General features: G+C 55.4%; 1 protein-coding gene across 2 annotated transcripts in view; it reads left to right on the top strand.

Annotated features, from left to right (window-relative positions):
* large1 (LARGE xylosyl- and glucuronyltransferase 1) overlaps positions 1 to 21450 on the top strand; it is a 46920-nt gene that overhangs the window by 5733 nt on the left and 19737 nt on the right. For both annotated transcript variants that reach the window (XR_010327419.1, XM_064319187.1), the window contains exons 2-5: positions 4278 to 4561; positions 7626 to 7708; positions 12318 to 12441; positions 14765 to 14936. Coding sequence is in view for 1 of the 2 variants with exons in the window: in XM_064319187.1 (XP_064175257.1) it covers positions 4278 to 4561; positions 7626 to 7708; positions 12318 to 12441; positions 14765 to 14936 (663 nt within the window). In the remaining variant the exon portion in view is untranslated. The remainder of the gene's footprint in view (positions 1 to 4277; positions 4562 to 7625; positions 7709 to 12317; positions 12442 to 14764; positions 14937 to 21450) is intronic.

Raw genomic sequence — 21450 nt, 5'->3', positions numbered from 1 at the left:
TTAAACCCAAGAGCGCTTTTGTGAAGCGCTTTGGGTCGCTAGCCGTTGCGTACTGAGCTATTGCACAGCGACCTGAGCGCTGTTTGTGCTGAAAGGGGATCGCCGCTGTCCTCTGTGCCCCGGCACTCTTAACCAATCAGCGACAGGCGGTGGATTAGCGTTTGTGGTGACCGCGAAGAGGAACGTGCGTGAGAGAGCCTGCGTGCGCGCTCCTGCTCGGGTTCGTTCTGAGTTCGAGCGCTGCCTGTCTCCGCTTCGCCCGCTGCTGGCCGCCGGACGGCCGTCGCCGGGGGAGGGTGAGACGGTCGCGTTAGAAACGAGCGCGTTAGCATCCCGCGCAGCCTCAGCGAGGAGAGGAGCGTCCCGCTGAGCTCCAGCCCTCTGCTCCTCCAGCGCGCCGCGGGGGGGGTGCGGAGCTCGCCCTTTAAATGAAACGCCTTTTATCCGTGTCCCGCCCGCCCTGTAGAGATGAGGGAGTTCTGCGTGCGCTTCCTGTAATGCACGCGTGTCCTTTCATCCGTCGTTTCAACAAAGTGATGTACGCAAATAGAACAAGCTCCAGGGTATTGAGTTAAAACACAGCAGTGGGCTTCCTGTTACTCCTTCCGTTGGTCTTCCAGGCCAAGCGCCCCCCCCCCATTTTATGAAAATAAGAGCTCTCGTGTATTGTGCGTTATGAAAGGAATGCGTTTAAATAGACCGGCGGAGGCGGAGGTGTCGGTCGGAAGATTCACGGCCTCGTTTCCCATCAGCCCTAGCGGTGAGCCAGCCCCTGCTGTGGGCGCTCTGGCCTTTGCCCCCGCCACGGCGTCTACACCCCACGGCGATAAACGCCTCCGTCCTCTCTCCTGTATCGTTTAGAGACAGAGCCACTCAACCCCCCCCCCCCCCCCCACCGTGCGTTGGCTTCGGTCCTGTAATTGCAACTCCTGCATTCTAAAGAGCTGTTAATTGCTCTTAATTAGACACATTTAAATCGTCTGTTGGGGGGGATGATTTACCTTCACATTATGTCAGAAATAGCTGCGCGCATCGCAGAGTATGAATATTGCATATCCACGTCCCCGGAGTTTTAATAATCAGTCAGATCAGTTGTCAGACAAGTAGTGCTTTAATTTTCTGTGGTAAGTGCGTTTTCCGTCAGGTTTTTGATGGGTAATGTTCCCTGTCGCCTGTAAGCCCGTGGTGTTGTTGGTTAGCTTGGACATTCGCCTTCTCCTTTGTCTCTGTAAACACGAGAACCTGGGGTGCAAAGTGACACAGCAGGCAAAAAAGCTGTGGCTCCTATCATAGGCTGGGCTCTACAGCTTAAACAGAACAGACAGTAACCTGGCTTATTAATGTGTGAATACAGCTTTAACAGCACAGACTGTGACCCGACTTACTCATCAGTGAATTTTGCTCTGAGGCAGCAGGACAGGGCCTTCATCCCACCTGTGGTGAGGGGCAAACGTAACACCCGGTGGCGCCCAAAAAAAAAAAGGCGGGAGAACATTAGTTAAAAATGAATCGTGCATAGATAAGTAAGAGTAAATGAGCCCGCATGGCGGCCGTCCCACTGGCGCTTCACCCGGCCCGCGGGAGTTTGCCCCAATGCCTTTTCACTTCTGTTTCTGTTTTCGCCAGTTTCTCTGTCGGTTTTGTTTCCCGTACGGGCTCTCCCCCTGTGTGGAATTCCCTGGTGCGTCCGCGGGCCGGTCTGCTCTGGTTAGTTCGGGAGATTAGGGGAAAAGCACAGGCTCCCAGCAGCGCGCTTCACAGACGGGTTTTAATTCACCCTCCACTTCCCCTTCCTGTGGGCAGGACCCTGTGAGCTTGTGACCCCACAGGTTGGGTCCTTGCCTGGACTGGGGGTGTGGGACCCCAGTCTGAGTAGCTCCTCCGTTTGACTGCTCTGAGGGTAGTTAGCGCAAGGCTAATCCCCGCCCCCCTCAGTCTGTGGCAGGGGGCAGGGGGTTGGGGGCTCTGGGGCCTGGGGTCTGGGCTCTGGGGGCTGGGGGCTGAGCACTGCAGCCGTGTAATTGAATGTTTTTTTGAGGACGTGGCGCCGGGGGCCGGGGGGGGCCGCAGCTGGGGCGAGAATGTAAGCCATGCTAATGCGCATTAAGATCAGCGCTCGCCTGTTTGTTTCAAAATCCTCACTGTTTTTTTTTTTGGCGGGGTGAGAGGGGGGCGCTGGCTGGGTCATGTAATCAGGGGGAAGGGGGACGGGGGGGCAGGGGGGTTTAATCCAGGCCAGGCCTGCCGAAAAAAATGTGACTCACTCCCTGCTCATGCGGAAAGGGTTTTCTGCTCGCTGTGGCGTTTCGGTGACGGGGAATGCCGGACCGCACCCCGTCCCGTCCCGCACCCCGCACCCCGCCCCGTCCCGCCGTGCTCGCCCGCTCTTTAAGAACAAGGCCCCGGGGGAGCGTAACCTTCCCCTGCGCCCGAGGTTAATGAGTATGCATTAAAACATCCAGTGCTGTGGAAAGCTGCATTTGAATTAGTTTAAAAGCAGGGTGAAAAACAAAATGGAGCCAGCTGAGTTCTGAGAGGAGGCACGGTGAACTATGAGTGCTAATTACTTTTAAAAGATTGCCGTGCTTTCCCCCGCCCCGCCCTTTCCCCCAGTTTACAATGCTAATCGCTGGGCTGTTTGGCCGCAGTTGGGACTGGTGCCACACAAATTCAGTACCAAACCATGGGCCCCCTATCCACACACTGGAACAGAGCTTTAACCAGTACCAGACGGCAGGGCCCTTCCACACCAGTGTTTTGGCACAGCGGAGCTGCTTGGCAGGCCCAGGCCCCTCGCTGCTCCTGCTGTAAGGGCCCCTCTGTGCTCTGCCGGCCCGGGCCCCTCGCTGCTCCTGCTGTAAGGGTACCTCTGTGCTCTGCCGGTCCGACGGTCCGGGCGCTCCGGTCTGGAGAGCAGAGCAGCGAGCTTTCGGCTGAGGCAAACGGTCCGGAAAGACCCGCTGGTGCAGAACACCGCGCTCAGTCAGGTTCTGTCCTCCTGCGCATCCTAACACCCAACACCCCTCTGAGCGCGGCCAGCAAAACAGCTTGTTAAGGCTAAATGGGTCGTGTTAGTCAGTCAGCCTGCCAGGCGTGTGACCCAAACCGGAAAAACGGGGATACCACCTGTGACTCCTCAGAGCCGCCGCTGGGTCTCTCCAGAACTCACACAGACGGGCCTGGTAACCGGTCCGCTTTCTTACCCCGCTGCCAGAGTACCGAAGGACTCTTTCCGGCTGCACAAAGCGGTGATATCTGTCTCGAGTATGTAACTGTGGTTATTACATCATATTACACTGTTATTACTGTGGTTATAAGCCTGCTATAACTGCTCTCCCCATGAGTACGCCAGAAAAGGAAGCGCACTGAGCCGACTGGGCTGTGAGGCGCGTGGCTGGGACTGAGACGGCAGCGTCTGGCGCCCGGGGGGGCTGAGAGACTGCGGGGGAAACAGAGAGGGCTGCGGAGGAAATCCATTAGCGGGGACAGGCGCTCCGCACACTGCGCCCTGTTAGGACAAGCTCGCCGCTGTGGGGGATGGGGGGGGGAGAAAAGGCCTCATGGAGGAGCGCAGAGAGAGCCGCCATTACTCTGCGCCGCGCGGCTAGCGGCTCGCTCTCTCCATTAGCGCGACCGCCCCCCCCATCGCTCTGCTGTCGTACGGGGGACTGGAGGCCAAGGCCTGCCCCCCCCCCCACCGCCTTAACCGCCCCCCCGCCCCCCGCGGGGGCCTCCTCTGTTTGTTTAGCCCTGAAAATGAGTGACGATATCATATAGGAGGCCATCGATCGCGCGCGGAGGATCGATGTGAATAATAATAAGAGTAATAATGCCGCCGGGCTCTCACTCTGGGTACAGCACGCCCCCACACGCCCAGAGCGATCCACCCCCCCCCCCCCCCCCCTCGGGCTCCTGGGCCACCGCCGCGCTCTATATTTACCCACACGGCCCGGAGAACCAACCCGAAAAAAAAACAAAGCGGTTTCCGTTTTTAGGAGTATTAGGAGAGGAGATTGTGGGAGATTAGGGGTGTTTGTCTGATAGCGTGAGCCGGCCAGCTTTCTGTACGGAGTCAATTTCATGGTCCTGCAGAGCTAATGAGGGAGTCAGTGAGGAGAGCTGGGGCTGCAGGGCCGATAATGTGCAGAAAAGCTAAACATCGCGGGTCCAAGCGCATCCTGCTGCTAATGGATGAAGTGAGGGAAAGTGTGTGGACTAACCAAACTATCCCCCCTCTCCTCTCTCCTCTCTCTCTCTCTCCCTCTCTCTCTCTGCAGTGAAGTCCGTCCCGCTCTCTCCGCTGGAGCCCCAGTCCCCCACGCTGCCAGGCTCGTCCCGGGACCGGCTGGCCCTGGAGACGCGGGTTCGGGAGGTGGAGGAGGAGAACCGGGCCCTGCGGCGGGAGCTCAGCCAGCCCCCCCGGGCCGCCCGCCGCCGTCACGGCAACCACACCCGCACCTACTCCACCGAGGAGGGCACGGGGGACAGCGAGGGCCAGCGGGCCGTCGCCGCCGGCAACGGCTCCGACTGCGCGCAGAAGCCCCCGGTGGACAAGTGCGAGGTGAGCGCGTGCAGGGGTCAAAGGTGACGGGGGAGGGTGTGTCTTCCAGCTTCGGTGACATCACAGTGCCACACGGACAGAACGTCAGGGCGTTGTTTACCGCGTTAGCTGGGTAGCCTGTGACGGTTAAAACCATAAAACCAGAGGGGGATTTGAAGTGGGTGGGCTGCCAAACTGTACTGCGATACAGATCAAAAGGACCAGCGTCTGTGGTTGGCATAGTAACACCGTTGTGCAGTGACTCTGATCTCTGCCCGGGTGCTGTTATGTCATCATTACCCTGTGATGCAGCTCGCCTTGGAGGTTACGAGCGCAAATAAAATACAGCACAGTGCAGCACATCCATCTACCCAGAATGCTCGGCTGAGCGGAAAACCGCCCCCCTCTGCCGTTTTAGTACCAGCGGTCTCGGCGCGGGCTCCTCGCTCAGCGGGCGACGTGATTGGCTGTCTCGTGGGAGCCACGCCCACACCCATCTGCCTCTGAGAATGGGTGTCTCGGGAGGTGGGGCTTCCTGAGAGATTATGAAATTTTAACATTTAGAGAAAAAAATACAAGAAATCAACTTTACGATTAAAAAAGACGCTCAGATTTGTTTAATTCTGCTTTTTAGAAGCAACAAAATGTCCGCGGCGAGCTGGTGGATTTTCAGTGTGTACTGTGCAAACGCTTGAGTCTTATTCACAGTCTCCTGGTGTGATTCTTTTCCCCCCATGCAGACACAGGGGGCTGTAAGTGTGTCAAATTGAATAGCTGCCCATGGCCACTAGAGCCAATTGAATTTCACAATTTCATAGCTTAATTTCGAAGCCCTATAGGCACACTCTTCAGAAAATCCTCTTCATGAGCCAGTTTACATATTCATTCAAAATGTGCCATGCGTGATTCCTCAGGGTGTTCATGTGAAATTGTGTTGCGACTGTTAATTGTAAATGTAAAATCGCCGTTGCGAAAAAAAAAAAGATATTTGTTCAAATACTTTGGTTCAGTGATGTATTGATAAATGCTGAGTTGTGTTATACAATGTCTTTTGGTTAAAGGCAGTGGCTATAGCGTTATCACAGAGGTGAAATAATAAGTAAAATTAGTGAGTCAGGCCTTTAGCTGAATACGCACACACGCGCGCACACACACACACACACACACACATACACACACACGCACACACACACACGCACACACACACACACACACACACACACACAGATCCGTGTGTGCTGCAGGCCCGGCTCTGCTCCCTGAACATAAATAAAATCCCGCCGCTGCTGTCTGACGTGGTTGTGTCACGGCCGCGTGAGTCTCTAACCGCCCGCTATACCGCCAGGCGCCGACGTTCCGCTCTGTCCTTCCCCAAACGAGCTACGCTAACCCCTCCTTCCGCTTCACACGCCCACGTTCCGCTCTGTCCTTCCCCAAACGAGCTACGCTAACCCCTCCTTCCACTTCACACGCCCACGTTCCGCTCTGTCCTTCCCCAAACGAGCTACGCTAACCCCTCCTTCCGGTTCACACCCTCCTTCCCCTCCTGTACTCTGCTTTTCTGCCCTTACCTGCGCTTTACTCCCATGTTTGAATCACACACTTGTTTACCTCTGACCATCCTGCATTGTTTTAATAAACAGCAGTGCCTTTTCACCTTATTTTTCAATTTTATCGATTAGTATTTTATCTTTTTTTTCATCTGGGAAGCGCTTCACTTGTGCTTCGGTGTAAGAAAAAGCCATTTAAAATGGTTTGTTATGTTTATTGTTAGCAGTAGTAGTGTTATTACACAGCAGCGCACACACACACCCCCACATCTCACTGTTAGCCTACCGCAGCGATCCCCAGTCGGTACACACAGTTATAAAACTGTGTGTCTGGGTCGTAGTCGAGTATTTCTTGCAGCTTGCAGGCGTTCGGCCTGTGGGCCATAATACATGTTTATAGTATGAACTGTGTTTGTGGTTATTTATTGTTTGCGTTGTGTTGTATTGCAGTTCTGAGCTTTGTATTTGTGTCAGCTCTTACCCCCCCCCCCAGCTCTTATTACTGCCCCCCCTCCAGCTCTTATTCCACCCCCCCCCCCCCTCCCCAGTTTATGTTTTTTACTGAACTTCTTGCTGCTGTTTGGTAGCTTGTAAAAAGAGGAGAGAGTGTGTTTTATCCCCCACTGTGTTTTTATCTTGGTGGGACAACCTGGTGTTAAATACAGCTGATAATAAAAGAGTGATAAAAGCGGGGTGTGGGCTGTGGGGAGCTGAGGGGGGGGGGTTTGGGGGGTTTTGGGGGGGTTTGGGGGGGGGGGGTGCTCTGGCTCATTCCCTTCGGCATCACAGCCTCCCTAATTGAATAAAGCCGGTTTTTCTCCCACTCACAGGCACTGTTTCTCTTTCATTATGAAGGGCCAGCACTGCTGGGGGGGGGGGCGGCGGTGGGGGTGCTTGATTTGTCACAGAAAATCAATTTTGGGATGGAGAGCTAAATTTGGCTCCATAAAGAATAGAGACCGTTTCTCGCCCCTCAAGTGCCGCAGAAGGGAGAGGTTCTGTGGAAGGACAGTTTTTCTGTGAGGTAAAAAGGAAAAAGGGTGTGTTCAGTAGCTGGGGGATTCTCCCATAGAACACTGGAGCATGTGCACTGTTTAAGAGCGCCAGGACGTTTTAGCCCTTGTGTGGGAGACGCTCACACTTTCTCTTCAGGCGATTGGGGGCCTGCGGCTTGCCGTAGATCATTCCTGGGTTTGGGGAGATCTAAATGTGTTACGGAGGGTTGCTGTGTTTCCCCGGCCCCGGCGGCCAAATGGCACATTTGAGCCGCTGCAGCCGGTTTTAAATGGGTGATTTGGTGCTAGCTGGGGGCCAGTTTGAGTGTGCTTAAAAACCCCCCTCTGAGTGTTTAGAGAGCGCGCAAAATGTATTTTACCCGCAGAACGGTGCTTTGTGTTCAGAGGCCAGCTGTAAATGTGATTTTTTTCCCCTTTCTTCTCCCCCCCCCCATGCTCACGAAGCGCGTCCCTGGCTGGCCATAAAAAAACAAAATAACGTCTCGTTCTCTCTCTCTCTTCTCCTCCTCCTCTCCGCAGACCATTCACGTGGCCATCGTGTGCGCGGGGTACAACGCCAGCCGGGACGTGGTGACGCTGGTCAAGTCCGTCCTCTTTCACCGGTGAGGCCCCGCTTCTCTGTGCCGCTCGCCCTCTCGCTGTGACGGGACAGGTGCGCTGCCCGAATCTCCCTCTGTGGCTGCTTTGCACCGGATCAGCCGGGCCTTCCCAGAACGCACTGCTGCTCCTGGCTCTCCCCTACTCTCACCCCGCTGTCTTGCACTTCGTTGCCAGGCAACAGCAAACCTCTGCAAACTGTTGTGAAGCCCTGGCCCTGTTTGCTCGGCTCCGCTTCGATGATGATGATGATGATGATGATGATGTTAGCCCAGAGACTCCTCCCACTAGAGGGCCTGGGCCTTTCCAACCTCGACAGCAGCCCAAAATCGCTGAAATTGGCAAGACTATCGCGGTATCTGTGGGACCGTCGCGATATCTGTGGGACCGTCGCGATATCTGTGAGACCGTCGCGATATCTGTGGGACTGTCGCGATATCTGTGGGAAGCAGGGGGGTGGGCGGTATGAGGCAGTGGGTGCAGTGCCCAGCTTGGTAAGGGTGCATGTCTCTGACAAACGGAGAGGGTGCTGTCGTGACATCTGTTGCCAAGCTACCTGGCCTGAGGCTCCATTGTTAACATCCGGCAGGTTTGAATTAACGATGTGCATAACTGCATTTTACATATCCAACTCGAGAGTGAACTGTGACTGATAACGAGAGATGAGTAACCGTGGTAACCGCCCAGGTGGCTGAGGGATGGGGAGGTATTAGAATTTAGCGCCAAACTTTACCGTCCCTGGGAACAGGTGGGTTTATTTCACACTGCTGAATAAATCATATAAAATAAATGGGAATGAAACTTGCGGGGACTGGCCGCGATAGACAGATGGTGAGATGGATGGATGCAGTTAATAGATAATAGAAAAGCGTTTTTGTATTTCTGGGTCAATCTCTCCGCCTCAAGCCCCTGCATTCCGTTTTCTCCTCTTTAGGAATGTAAATTCGCTCATCAGAAAACGAACTTTTTTTTTTTTTTTTTAAGACTGCGTCAGCTCCGCGCGAATCGGTGCCCTTTTGCCCCGCGGGGAGATGGGAAACGCAGTTCAGACCGGCTCTGGGTTCACGGCGGAGTGAGCGTGTGCTGAATCGGCCAATGGGAATCGTCTCTGTCGGGCGCCCCGGCGTTGGAATGCGAGCGGAGCCGTCCCGCCCGAGGCTCTCGGTGCCGTGCGGCCAGATCGCCAAATTCGGGAGCGTGACTCACAGCTGGGAGGAGTGTGAAGGGTCTCTAAGGGGCGTCCGCGCTTGGGTAACGTGCCACGCCCCCCCAACCCCCCAATCCCCCCCCCCCCACTCCTCTTCTGCTTCAAGAAGCCGTGTTTACTCCCCAAGTTCTCCTCCTCCTCTCCGCGAGTGAGAAATAAAACGCTTGAAGAGGCTGCACTCTGTGCCTGGAGGGGCGATGTGTGGGAATCAGGGGTTGTGCGTCGCGCCCCAGCTTCCTGTCTGAACCTCACTGGCCCTAATGAACGCTTCAGAGCCAGAATGGAGGGCTGACCATTAGAAACGCTGAAACGTATAGAGGGGCGCACAAACACGCCACCTATATAAACTAACCCCCCCTCCGCCCCCCAAACGCGTGTGTGTAACAGGGTAATTTACACATTGAGTCTTTAATCTGATAGTCTAGCATGCCCATACGGCTGCTTCATAAACAACCCTGTTATGACCCTGAGCCCATGCAGGGCTCCCTCAACGCTGTCACAGCGGCAGGACCTCTCCTCCTGCTCCTCTCTCTCACGCGCACGCAGTGCCTCACTGAGTCTGCAGCACGGAGAGAGGGAGAGAGAGAGAGAGGGAGAGAGAGAGAGGGAGAGGGAGAGAGAGAGAGAGAGAGGGAGAGAGAGAGGGAGAGAGAGAGAGAGAGGAGAGAGGAGGAGGGAGAGGGAGGAGAGAGGGAGAGAGAGAGAGGGAGGAGAGGGAGAGAGAGAGAGAGAGAGAGAGGAGAGGGAGGGAGAGAGAGAGAGAGGGAGAGAGGAGAGAGAGAGGAGAGAGGGAGGAGAGGAGAGGGAGAGAGGAGAGAGAGAGGAGGAGGGAGAGAGAGAGGAGAGAGGAGAGGAGAGGAGAGAGAGGAGAGAGAGAGAGGAGAGAAGCGGGAGGAGAGAGAGAGAGGAGGAGGGGGAAGAGAGAGGAGAGAAGAGCTTCCTGCAGGGGCCGTTAAGTCCTCATCCGCTCTGACAATTATTATCATTATGATAATGCCGCTGATCCCAACGCCGTCGGGGAGCGCCGCCGCTCCTTCCTCCACGGCGTTCGAGTGGCGCTATCAGTTGCCATGGTGAAGGAGGAGGAGATTAACGCTAAGTCTAAACTGGGGGGATGAAAGGGGGGAAGGTCTCCCCTCTAAATGCGCATCCAAGGTCAGGCCGTTACCCTCGGCGCGTGTCTGGCCAGCGCGGGGTTAAGTTGGGGGGGGGGGATCTGCGGCTGATTGTGGCGCACAGCCTTGTTTCGTTATGCCAGAACAGACACGCATCAGCGACACGGCGTGTGCTTTGTTGAAAGCGGCCGTAGGCACTGCTCAGAGATGGAGAGACTGAGGCAGTGTTGGGTTATGGACACGCGCGCGGTGTGCGTCTGTGCGCCAAAACCGGCTGCCTTCAGAAGAAAAAGCCAAACATAATGCGGTTACAGTAGCGCTGAGCTTTAATGCTTATGTGCCCAGCGACTCATTTCACCTCATTTATGTGCAAATTAAGACGCGGGTTTGCTTCCCTCCTTAGCCAATGGGCCTCGTTCATAAAGCATTTGCTCACATTTGATCGTAAACTGTATGATTCCACGAACATTTTGGCATTCGTCATTTTTTTTTCTTATCTGTATTTGTTCATGGCTGTTTCCCTATGCTAATGACTCGGGGTGCGGAGGTGAGTCCTCGCTCTGTCAGAAGATGGCCTGTGATTACGCTGCTCAGGTGGCTGCTTTGCTGTAATTGGCCGTCCGCCGTCCCCTGGCTAACTCCGATTTGCGTCTCCCGCGCGAGGCGTTATTAAATGAACTGTCAGCCGTCAGAAGTTGGCCCCGTGTTCGCTGACAGCTGAGATTGGCTTATTTATGTTTCACAAGTTGTCTTCCCAGGTTTTTTTTTTGATGGCTGAAATTGGCTGAAGCCGTCCAAATTGAATTAACGCTTCATCTCTGGACCAGTCAGATTATTTCAGATCACCGAGGGGTTAGTGGATATTTATTCACTTTGCCAGTTTGCGTGTTGGGCTGACGAGGAGGCAGCCTTGGACCAGAGCTGGGGAGCTGCAGACTGGCAGGTGTGCGAATAAGAAATCATTTCCTGTGAGGAGTTTTAAATCTGCGCGTCCTGGTTCGGCCCCTCGCGGTGTGTTACCCGCCCACGTTAGCGAGCAGCTAATGCAGTCCGCTCTGCCGCTCGATGCCTCGATCCTACCGGACGCCTACAGAGCCCCGCCGCTCGCCGCCATCTCCGTCGCCATGCCCACCGGGGTCACGCGGTGTCACCGGAACGTTCTGCCGCACAGCGAGCGTGGCGCTGCTGGAACAGAGCCTGTCCCCCCCCCGCCCCCCCTGGCCCGTCCGCTCCCACACGCGCGCCCCAGGGACTTTGGCGGACGATAGCGCCGTTCACCGCGGGGGCGTTTCCTTGCAGTTGTCATCGCTGTTGTCTTTTCATTTCTGCTGTTGTTTTTTTTTGTTAGTTTAAAAAAAAAAGAAACTCATTCCTGCTGTCGTTAGACGTGTAATGGCGTGTTCTGTGGTAGGACGCACATTTCACACACAGCCTGAGCTTCTTCAGAGGGTCCCCTGGGGAGGGGGGAGGGGAGAGGGGGGGTGCGGATCTGTCACAGAATTCCCTGCAGCACAGCGTTGTTGAGATAACAGCCAGCGCTCCCCTAACTCCCTCTCGCTTCCCCTCAAATTAATTGGTGCAGAGAAAATAAAAATAAAAACAAAAAAAAAGCAACAACAATGGAAAGGAAAGGAAAGGAAAGGAGAGGGAAGCTGTTGCTGCTCAGTGTGTTTGCGCTGCTCGGTGTGTTTACTGGGCCCAGCCGGGGGGCTTCCCAGGTGTTTGTTTGCACGGCTTTGTAGCGGCTCAGGAGGGCGGATTTGAGCTGGATCCCCCTCAAAGCCGCGGTTTTGGGGCCCGGCCGCCGTGGCTCTCGAAGCCGTTTGAGCCGCGCTGACGCTCGGGGGGGGGGGTCGGTGCACCCCTCCTGCTCCGCCACTTTCTTCTCCTCGCTTTTTAAGTCTTTCTGCGCATTTATTTCAAAACGAAATGTTGATATTCATGGAAGTCCCTCGCCTTCGCCTCTTCATTTGCACTTTTCGGTCCTCCTCCTCCTCCTCTTTCTCTGTCAAAGAAAGTAAACTTAAGTAAGATGGCTTTGTGGTTGAAGCGGGAAACTCCTGGAGGGCCGCAGCCTCTGCTGGTGTTTGTAGTTTTTTTGTTGTGGTCAGGGGCATATTTTGGCCTTGGAGACCATGAGGCCCTTCATCGCTGTAGTCTGCCCCCGCTGGGATAGCGGCGGGTGAGGGCTCCACTGTGTGCGGTGCGGGCCTGTGTGGGGAGTCTTACCACCGTCTCTCAGTTCTGAGGGGTTTTTTAAAAACATTTTTCTCCCCCCTCCCCCCCCCCCAGACGGAATCCGCTGCATTTCCACTTCATCACGGACTCCATCGCCCAGCAGATCCTGGCCTCGCTCTTCCACACCTGGATGGTGCCGGCCGTGCGCGTGGACTTCTACGACGCCGACGAGCTCAAGGTGAGCCCCGCCCCCCGTCCCCCCGTCCCCCGTCCCCCCGTCCAGAGGGGGAAAGGCCCAGGGGTCAGAAAGTAAAAATCCCACCATTGTGTGTCTCCCACTCATTAACTCAGCCATCTGATTACGCTAATCAGCTCCACCTCCTGGCTCAGAATTTATGCTAATTAGCAAATCCCACAAAAATACTGTGGGAGCGAAATACCGGGGAGGACTTTTTACTTCCTGGAGCCTGGATTTCCCGCCTCTGCGAGGGTTCCTCCCGTGTTTGCTGAAGTCAGGCGCTGCTGACTGGCCCAACAAAGATGAAAGCCGGGCATTATGGGAAATTAGGCAAACGCACAGCTGGTGGCGGGTGAAATAAGCCATGGCTGCTGGCTGCGTGCGACGCGCGGTAATGTGCGTAAACAATTAAGAGGCGCGTTGGTGAGAAGGCCCGGGAAGCTTGCTGAGCGGGGAGCTGTTATGGAGCCCTCTCCTCCGCTCGCTCTGTCCATTCTCCATCTGTGCCCAGCGCTGATCGCACTGTGATGGCGATGAGCAGATTGCCAGGCCTGCTGCACCTCACACAGGTTTCTCTGTGGTGTGTGTGTGCGCTGTGCCTGTGTCACCTGTAAAGCAGCACAGCTCCTCCTCAGGTGCGCTGGGCTGTGCGGGGCGTTCAGTATGTTGACTGTGCTGTGTGAGGCGTGCAGTGTGTTGGCTGTGCTGTGCAGCACGTGCAGTGTGTTGGCTGTGCTGTGCAGCGCGTGTAATGTGTTGACTGTGCAGTGCGGGGCGTGCAGTGTGTTGGCTGTGCTGTGCGGGGCGTGCAGTGTGTTGGCTGTGCTGTGCAGCGCGTGTAATGTGTTGGCTGTGCTGTGCAGCGCGTGTAATGTGTTGACTGTGCTGTGCGGGGCGTGCAGTGTGTTGGCTGTGCTGTGCGAGGCGTGCAGTGTGTTGGCTGTGCTGTGCGGGGCGTGCAGTGTGTTGCTGCTGTGCGGGGCGTGCAGTGTGTTGGCTGTGCTGTGCGGGGCGTGTAGTGTGTTGGCTGTGCTGTGCAGCACGTGCAGTGTGTTGGCTGTGCTGTGCAGGGTGTGCAGTGTGTTGGCTGTGCTGTGCGAGGCGTGCAGTGTGTTGGCTGTGCTGTGCGAGGCGTGCAGTGTGTTGGCTGTGCTGTGTGGGGCGTGCAGTGTGTTGGCTGTGCTGTGCGAGGCGTGCAGTGTGTTGGCTGTGCTGTGCGGGGCGTGCAGTGTGTTGACTGTGCTGAGCGGGGCGTGCAGTGTGTTAACTGTGCTGTGCGGGGCGTGCAGTGTGTTGGCTGTGCTGTGTGGGGCGTGCAGTGTGTTACCTGTGCTGTGCGAGGTGTGCAGTGTGTTGGCCGTGCTGTGCGGGGCGTGTAGTGTGTTGGCTGGCTGTGCACACGTGCATGTGTTGCTGTGCTGTGCAGGGTGTGCAGTGTGTTGGCTGTGCTGTGCGAGGTGCAGTGTGTTGCGTGCTGTGCGAGCGTGCAGTGTGTTGGCTGTGCTGTGTGGCGTGCAGTGTGTTGGCTGTGCTGTGCGAGGCGTGCAGTGTGTTGGCTGTGCTGTGCGGGGCGTGCAGTGTGTTGTCCGTGCTGTGCGAGGCGTGCAGTGTGTTGGCTGTGCTGCTTGTGCGATCTGTGCTGTGCTTATCGGCGTGCAGCAGTAAGCTGAGGGTAATCCTTTAATAACATGCAGATTTCTCCTCTGCGTTCCGTGCGATTGCTGCTGTTTATGCCGCTCACTGGGCAGGATGCAAATTGTTCCCACTGTATTAAAGTGTGCTTTATGACGGCTTTCTTTATACGGGCAGAATTAATTTAATATGACAGCGTAATAATTATTTATTTATGCGCTGTTATTAATTGTAATCATTATTAGTAATTTATTATTTGGGAGAGAACCTCCTCAGCGCTTGTGGTAGCGCAGGCTGTTGAGCAGGATGAATGAATCACGCAGATGAGCTAACGCACGCCGCCGTTCGTTTGTTCTGTTCTGAAAGGAAAGTCGACTGTCGAGCGCTTTCCAGGCTGTGATTAGAGAGCTGCCAAACCTGCCAGTGACTCCCTGTGTAAGCCTTTATGTGAGTCTCTTTCTGAAGAGCTGTGTTTAGTGAGTGTTATTCTTCTCCAGTTCGGGACTCAAGTCTCCTGTTCCACTGCACCCCCAGACCAGTCTGGGATTATTTTGGGATCGCTGACCCAGGATAATCATGAATCCTTTCGCAGGCTTTCTTATCGAGAGGGACAGAAGAGAGGAGGTCTGAGGGTGAGGTCATGGGTCTCGCGGGTCAGGTCATGTGACTTAGCTGCTTGCTCTCGTTGCAGTCGGAGGTGTCCTGGATCCCCAACAAGCACTACTCTGGGATCTACGGGCTGATGAAGCTGGTCCTGACCAAGACCCTCCCCCCGGACCTGCAGCGCGTCATCGTCCTGGATACTGACATCACCTTCGCCACCGACATCGCCGAGCTGTGGGCCGTCTTCCACAAGTTCAAAGGTGCCGCCGCCCGCCTCCCCCTCGCACCCCCCCGCACCCCCCCCCGGGTCCCCCTGCCCCCCCCCCGGGTGCTGTTTCAGTGCCCCTCTACGGCGGTTTGATTAGATTTTTATCCCGAGCGGGGTGTCGTTCCGGCTCCTTCCTTCCTCCCCTTGGCTGGCTGTCAAAGATTACACAAAGATGGATTGGCCAATCAGCTGTCCCGGCCGTGGCAGTGTGGTTTTTTTTACGCTCGTGAAAGGATAAGAGTGCGCAAGGAGGCGGGAGCCTTGCCTTAAGGTCACAGCCGCAAGGTCAGGCCGTCGCCTCCTCTGTCTTACGGGGACCCTTGATTTATACCGGCTGCTTCCTGTTTCCTGTTGTGTCGCAACATCGGCGGTCGCCATTTCGGGAGAGGGCAGAGGACTTTCTCTTCATAGCCCACTTTCTCTTTTTCACTCTGCGTCCCGCCTGCTGAGCTCCGCTGCCATTGGTCCGTGTGAATTTGACTGTTAAATATGACCGTTATTTCCTGCACAAACAGCTGCTTCATAGAGGTTTCCGGGCCTTTCTGGGCAGTAGCATGTGCTCCTCCCCGCCCCACTGCTGTCCATCAGGTCTTTACGGGCTCCGCTAAAACCACCAGGTGCCAGGAGACGGGTCCTGATGTTGTGCACAGCTGCTGGGGATGTGCGGGTTGCCCTTTTTAAAGCCATTTCAGCTTGTACTGGAATCGGGACCATAAAATCTCTAAAGGCTTTGCGTGTACTGACCTACAATCCCACACACTGGAGTTTATTAATCCTTCCCCTGAGAATCTGACTCCCCAGGAAGAGGGATTGTCTGTTTTTATTGTACCGGGCAGAGCATTGAATGCTCCCACTCCTATGAGGCAGTGTCTGGCTTTTGGATTTGAACCGGCAACCCTGTGGGAAATGAGCCAAGCCGTAGCTCTGAGACGACGTCCACACACCCTTTGCGATGTGAAGCCTGAGAATGGAGGCTGCGCGAGGATGCGATCTGTGTGTGTGTGCGTGTGTGTGTGTGTGTGTGTGTATGTGTTCCTCTTGCGGTGGGGGATTCTGGGATAGCCCCATTGCTACAGCAGCAAGCTGCAGGGGGTGCGGATGAGGAATGGGGTGCGGGAACCCAGAGAGATTTATGAGCCCTGCTGTCCCACAGTGCACTGCAGGACACTGATGCTGGGGCACAGCATTAATTAAGGAGGAATTTTCTCCGGGCCACATGACTCCCCTCTCCCTCCACCCATGCACGTACGCTCCTGCCCTGGCTGTACCATCACCACCACCACCCGTACGGCTGCTGTTACACACGGTGTGCCCCAGGGCTCACTTTTGGGCCCGCTGCCAAAGTTACTGGCAAAGTTTGGAAAGTGGTCTTGTAACCTGGCAAAATGAAGCCCGGAGAGGACACACACAGAGCCCCCCCCCCCCCCCGCGCTGCTGCTCCCACCTCCCTGACTGATTTAGCGGCCCACCCCGTAGCGGTGGGTGTTGGGAGCCGGGCAGGCGTCAGCTTTACGGGGCCCTCAGGGGCCCTTATTGATGGCTGGTGCAGCCGCGGCCCGTCTCCCACCCCCACAGTCATTACTGTGGAGCCTTCCCGCCATCCCTCACTGCCAGGAGAACTGGCGGTGGGAGGGACTTCATTAATAGACAACACCCCCCCTCGGGGTCTTGCTCCCCCACCCCCCGCCAATCGAGACCACCGTCGGCCTTGTTGAGTTCCGTCCCCGGTGTGATTGATTCGCGCGGCCTCCCAAGGCGAAGCCTCCTTTTCTCTCGTCCGCTCTGTGCCTGGGCGGGGGGGGGGGGCGTGGCTTGATGGATGGCCCACGGTGTAAATCTGGACGCTTTTGTAGGTTTTTGTGACGTGGGTCAAGGGGGGAGAACCCGCGGTGCAATTCCATTTTATTAATGGTAAATCAATTGACATACAGTGATACACTATATAAAAGCACCAACCCCCCCCCAACCCCATCCCCGGAAGCGGTTTGGATTGCAGCGCTGTGTGAAGGCACCTGTGTGCGGAGCAGCGTTAGCGCCCTGAGCTAGCCGAATGCTAGGCGGCGTAGCGGCGGACCCTTAATCAAAGCGGGGTCCCCGGGGGGGGCGCTGGGGCAGAAATGAGCCGTGTACAGTAAATACAGCGTAGCGCCGTGACAGGGGTCCCCCCCTCGCCTCGGCCTGCGACCCCTTCTCTGAGACGGATGGGAGGCCCGCGGGGCCAGCGGACATTTCTCACAGGCTGGGCGGCTCCCGGGACCAGCCTTAGCAACGGCCCGGTCTGGCAGCTTCCTGACAACGCTCGGCTTTGGAAAGATGGTAGCCAGATTGATTACACAGATTACACACACACGCACACATACACACACACTGCGCATACACGCGCACACAAACACGCACACACACACTGCGCACACACACACGCACACACACTGCGCATACACTCGCACACAAACACACACACACACACATAATGCGCATACACTCGCACACAAACACACACACACACAAACACACACACACACACACGAGTATTCAGGGATTCAGTGTTGTTTGATGGGTTTCTTCTGGCATTACTGTGAAACTCTGCTCCCTTGCAGACCCATGGCATAAGTTCTCCTGGTACTAAGCAATGGTGGCTACATTTCTGCGAGCTAGCTGCAGTTTCCCATCACCAATCATGTGGCTAACCTGGCCTGGGCAGTGCAAATGATGGTTAAAATAACCTACATTGCACTTGATCTTGCACTTTTCAGGAATCACTGGTTTTGATAAGTGGAGTGCCAGTGGAAGTCCTGCAAGCTGTGGTCGAATGGCCTAAAGTGGTGTACTCTGCCATTTTACTCAATTCACCAGAAAAATAAAACCTGCACGCTGCAAACAATAAGCAATATAGGTACACGTAGTCTAATAGGTTTGGGGAAAGGGCTAAACTCCTGCCCAAAATAATGACGTGTTCTTTATGAGCTGTGAAGACTTTATGGCAATGAAGGCTAAATGAAATGACCCAGGTCTCTGGCACGAACTGAACGAGCGCCATTCTGATGCAAAGTGCCTCGTTTCAGCCCCGAATCCCGGCCCCGGTCTTTATTTATTTGTTTATTTATTTATTCCTAACGTCAGGCTGGAGAACGTGAGACGGAGGCGTTGTTGAGCTGTTATTAGCTGCTTTATGGCTCATACCTGGGCGCAGTGGGATAGCTGTTAGTCAGCCCGTGTCTGGCTGTGTGTGACCCTGCAGGCCAGGCTGGCTGCTGCAGACTGCTGTTTTTGGGCGATGTGTGTGAAATGCAGGCGGGGGGGGGGGCACCGCTAAGGTGCAGTCTAAAGTAATGAGGGACGGGTTAGGCGGGGGTGGAAACTGATTTTTTTCTCCTCCGCATCCTAAAACACAATTAGTAAAATCCCGAACCAGGCGGGAGAGAGAGGAGTGGAGAAAGAGACGGATGACTGTTAGCAGGAGGGGAGGATGGCGTGTGGACGTCGGGCAGGGGGCCTGCGGCGCCTCACGCCATGATGCTCCGCCCCCTGACCACAGGAGCGCCCCTCTCTGTGGGTACAGGTCTCTCCCACAATGCACCTCTGCCCCGATAAGCAGAGTGGCCGAGTGGCTGTGACAGCTGGCACAGGGCAGTCTCTGTGGAGACACTGCAGCTGCTTTCCAGCTGTCTGTGTTTCAGCTGTGTGTGTGTCTGTGTGTGTGTGTGTGCGTGTGTGTGTGTGTGCATGCCTGTACGTGTGTGTGTGTGTGTGTGTGTGTGTGTGTGCGCATGCCTGTACGTGTGTGTGTGTGTGTGTGTGCGCATACCTGTTCGTGTGTGTGTGTGTGTGTGTGTGTGTGTGTGTGAGAGCGCCATGGTCTCCAGGCTCAGGGAGAGCTGGTCTGGCCTGTGGTCTGAGCGTCTGTGGGCTGTGGTCTGAGCGTCTGTGGGCTGTGGTCTGAGCGTCTGTGGGCTGTGGGCTGAGCGTCTGTGGGCTGTGGTCTGAGCGTCTGTGGGCTGTGGTCTGAGCGTCTGTGGGCTGTGGTCTGAGCGTCTGTGGGCTGTGGTCTGAGTGTCTGTGGGCTGTGGGCTGTGGTCTGAGTGTCTGTGGGCTGTGGTCTGAGCGTCTGTGGGCTGTGGTCTGAGTGTCTGTGGGCTGTGGTCTGAGTGTCTGTGGGCTGTGGGCTGTGGGCTGTGGTCTGAGCGTCTGTGGGCTGTGGTCTGTGGTCTGAGCGTCTGTGGGCTGTGGGCTGAGCGTCTGTGGGCTGTGGTCTGAGTGTCTGTGGGCTGTGGGCTGAGCGTCTGTGGCCTGTGGTCTGAGCGTCTGTGGGCTGTGGTCTGAGTGTCTGTGGCCTGTGGTCTGAGCGTCTGTGGGCTGTGGTCTGAGCGTCTGTGGGCTGTGGTCTGAGCGTCTGTGGGCTGTGGTCTGAGCGTCTGTGGGCTGTGGTCTGAGTGTCTGTGGGCTGTGGGCTGTGGTCTGAGTGTCTGTGGGCTGTGTTGTGCTGGCGCTCAGCTCCCATTGTAGGGCGGCCAGATGTCTGTTCCATTTAAATGTAAATGCGCTGCTGCAGGACTGGCCCGTGTGTGCCGCCCTCTGCAGGACTCTGTGGAACACGCTGGCGGGGCGTAGGGGCACGTGAGCTGTGTGCGACTCCCTCGTGATCCGCCAGTGTTTGTTAAGCGCTCCGGGACCATTTTCGGGTACACCTGTCCCATTTGTTCCTTCGGCAGGGGTGGTGATGGGGGTGTGCGGCAGGGGGGCTCGGGGGTCTTCACCTGTCTGCCTCTTCGCTGACCCCTAGAGGCCACATTGCTCACGCGCCTCAGCATGACCTACGCCCGTCGCCGGGGGAACCGCCACGTCCGTGCTGTCTGGAGGACGGACGTTGGAATAGGTCACTGCCAGCCTCGGGCGGCTGACCAATCAGCACCGCCCCCTGCAATCCACTTTCATAAATCTTGCTGACAATTAACGCGCCTGCACGCCCTCCCCCCGCCGCCCCGCCCCCACCGTGTGTGTGTTTAACCAGACGTGACGGGACTGGCGATCATGTTGACATTCAGCGGTGATGGAAACGCGGGGCCTGTGTGAGCCCCTCACCTTTCGCCCGGCTGGAGAGCTCAGTGCCTGCATGTAATGAGCGCTAAACCAGAGAAAAACATTACTCTCGCATCACCATGCTGCAGCCAATCAGGTGACACTTACAAAGCAACCAATCAGGACGCTGGACACAGGGAATGACGCTCCGTTGTCTGGTGAACAGCTTAATGCAGTGAGTGATAGCGGGAACTGCAGAAATAAGTGCAGGTACGTGGAGAGCACCATCAAGGGGGTGAATTCAAAGCCACCGAAGAGGGCAGTTTGGACATTTATTACGTGTTGTTGATGGTATCGACGGGGCCTCCTGTTTGTTTAAGGGTGACAGAAAGTTCAGTTAAGAGCCGTCCCTTTTCATGCCGGTTTTTAAAAAAAGTCACTGTCATTGTTTTTTTTTTTTAAAGGTCCAACCTGAGGGAGTTCTTTTATGATGCTCTTCCAATGAGTTTATTCAATTTTTTGAATTGGCTGCTTTTTAATGTGACAAGTTTCTGACATCATTATTTGAGGGAGGGAGAGAGAGAGAGGGAGAGGGAGAGAGAGAGAGAGATAGAGGGGGAGAGAGAGAGGGAGAGGGAGAGAGAGAGAGAGAGAGATAGAGGGGGAGAGAGAGAGAGAGAGAGAGAGAGAGATAGAGGGGGAGAGAGAGTCTGCTCATTGTATGAATCCGGCCTTGACCCTCTTGGCACTGTGTGGCCTTAACCTCGCCGCTCTGTGAAGCAGCCGTTGTGAGCCGTTGTTGTTTTTCTTGCGCTGGAGCGCTTTGCCTGCAGTTGAAGCGCTGAGCGGAATGAAAGGGCCTCAGAGCGCGTCCTCCTCTCCGTAGTAAACCTTGAAGGCGCTTGATTGAGTGATTGAGCGACTGAATGCAGGAAAGATTCCAGGGCCAGAAAGTGCTCGGCTTTTGTTAAAGCTTGAAGGTGCTTGATTTTTACTTTGTTAGGCATATTTTCTAAAAGACAAAATCTCCGTTGTGCTTTATAAAGCCAGAGGTTTCCCTGATAAACTAGTAACCTTGTGAGGGTGGGATTTTTGATTAAAAAAAGACTTGGTGTTAAAAAGTGTCAACTTTTTTATTAAAGCCCTGTCCAAATGCGTTTTTTTTGGAAACTTTGAGAGCGCTCCTGGAAGCTGATTAAAACTTCCTGAGTGACGCTGTGTGAGACCCTGTGTGAGAGACTCAGTTCTGACTTAGCTGAGCATGCTGCGCTTGTACGAGCCCGCTGCCATTTTAATTATTTTTCAGTAACAATCCACAAATTGTGGGGTAAGGTTCAGGCAACGGCAAATTAACACTGCAGTGTTCGCGTGTGTGTGTGTGTGTGTGTGTGTGTGTGTGTGTGTGTGTGAGTGTGTGAGTGTGTGAGTGTGTGAGTGTGTGAGAGTGTGTGAGAGTGTGTGTCTGTATGTGAGAGAGTGCGTGTGTGTGT

Source organism: Anguilla rostrata, chromosome 19 (assembly GCF_018555375.3).
Source record: "Anguilla rostrata isolate EN2019 chromosome 19, ASM1855537v3, whole genome shotgun sequence".
NCBI classification, from domain to species: Eukaryota; Metazoa; Chordata; class Actinopteri; order Anguilliformes; family Anguillidae; genus Anguilla; species Anguilla rostrata.
This window is presented reverse-complemented; position numbering and strand designations above follow the sequence as displayed.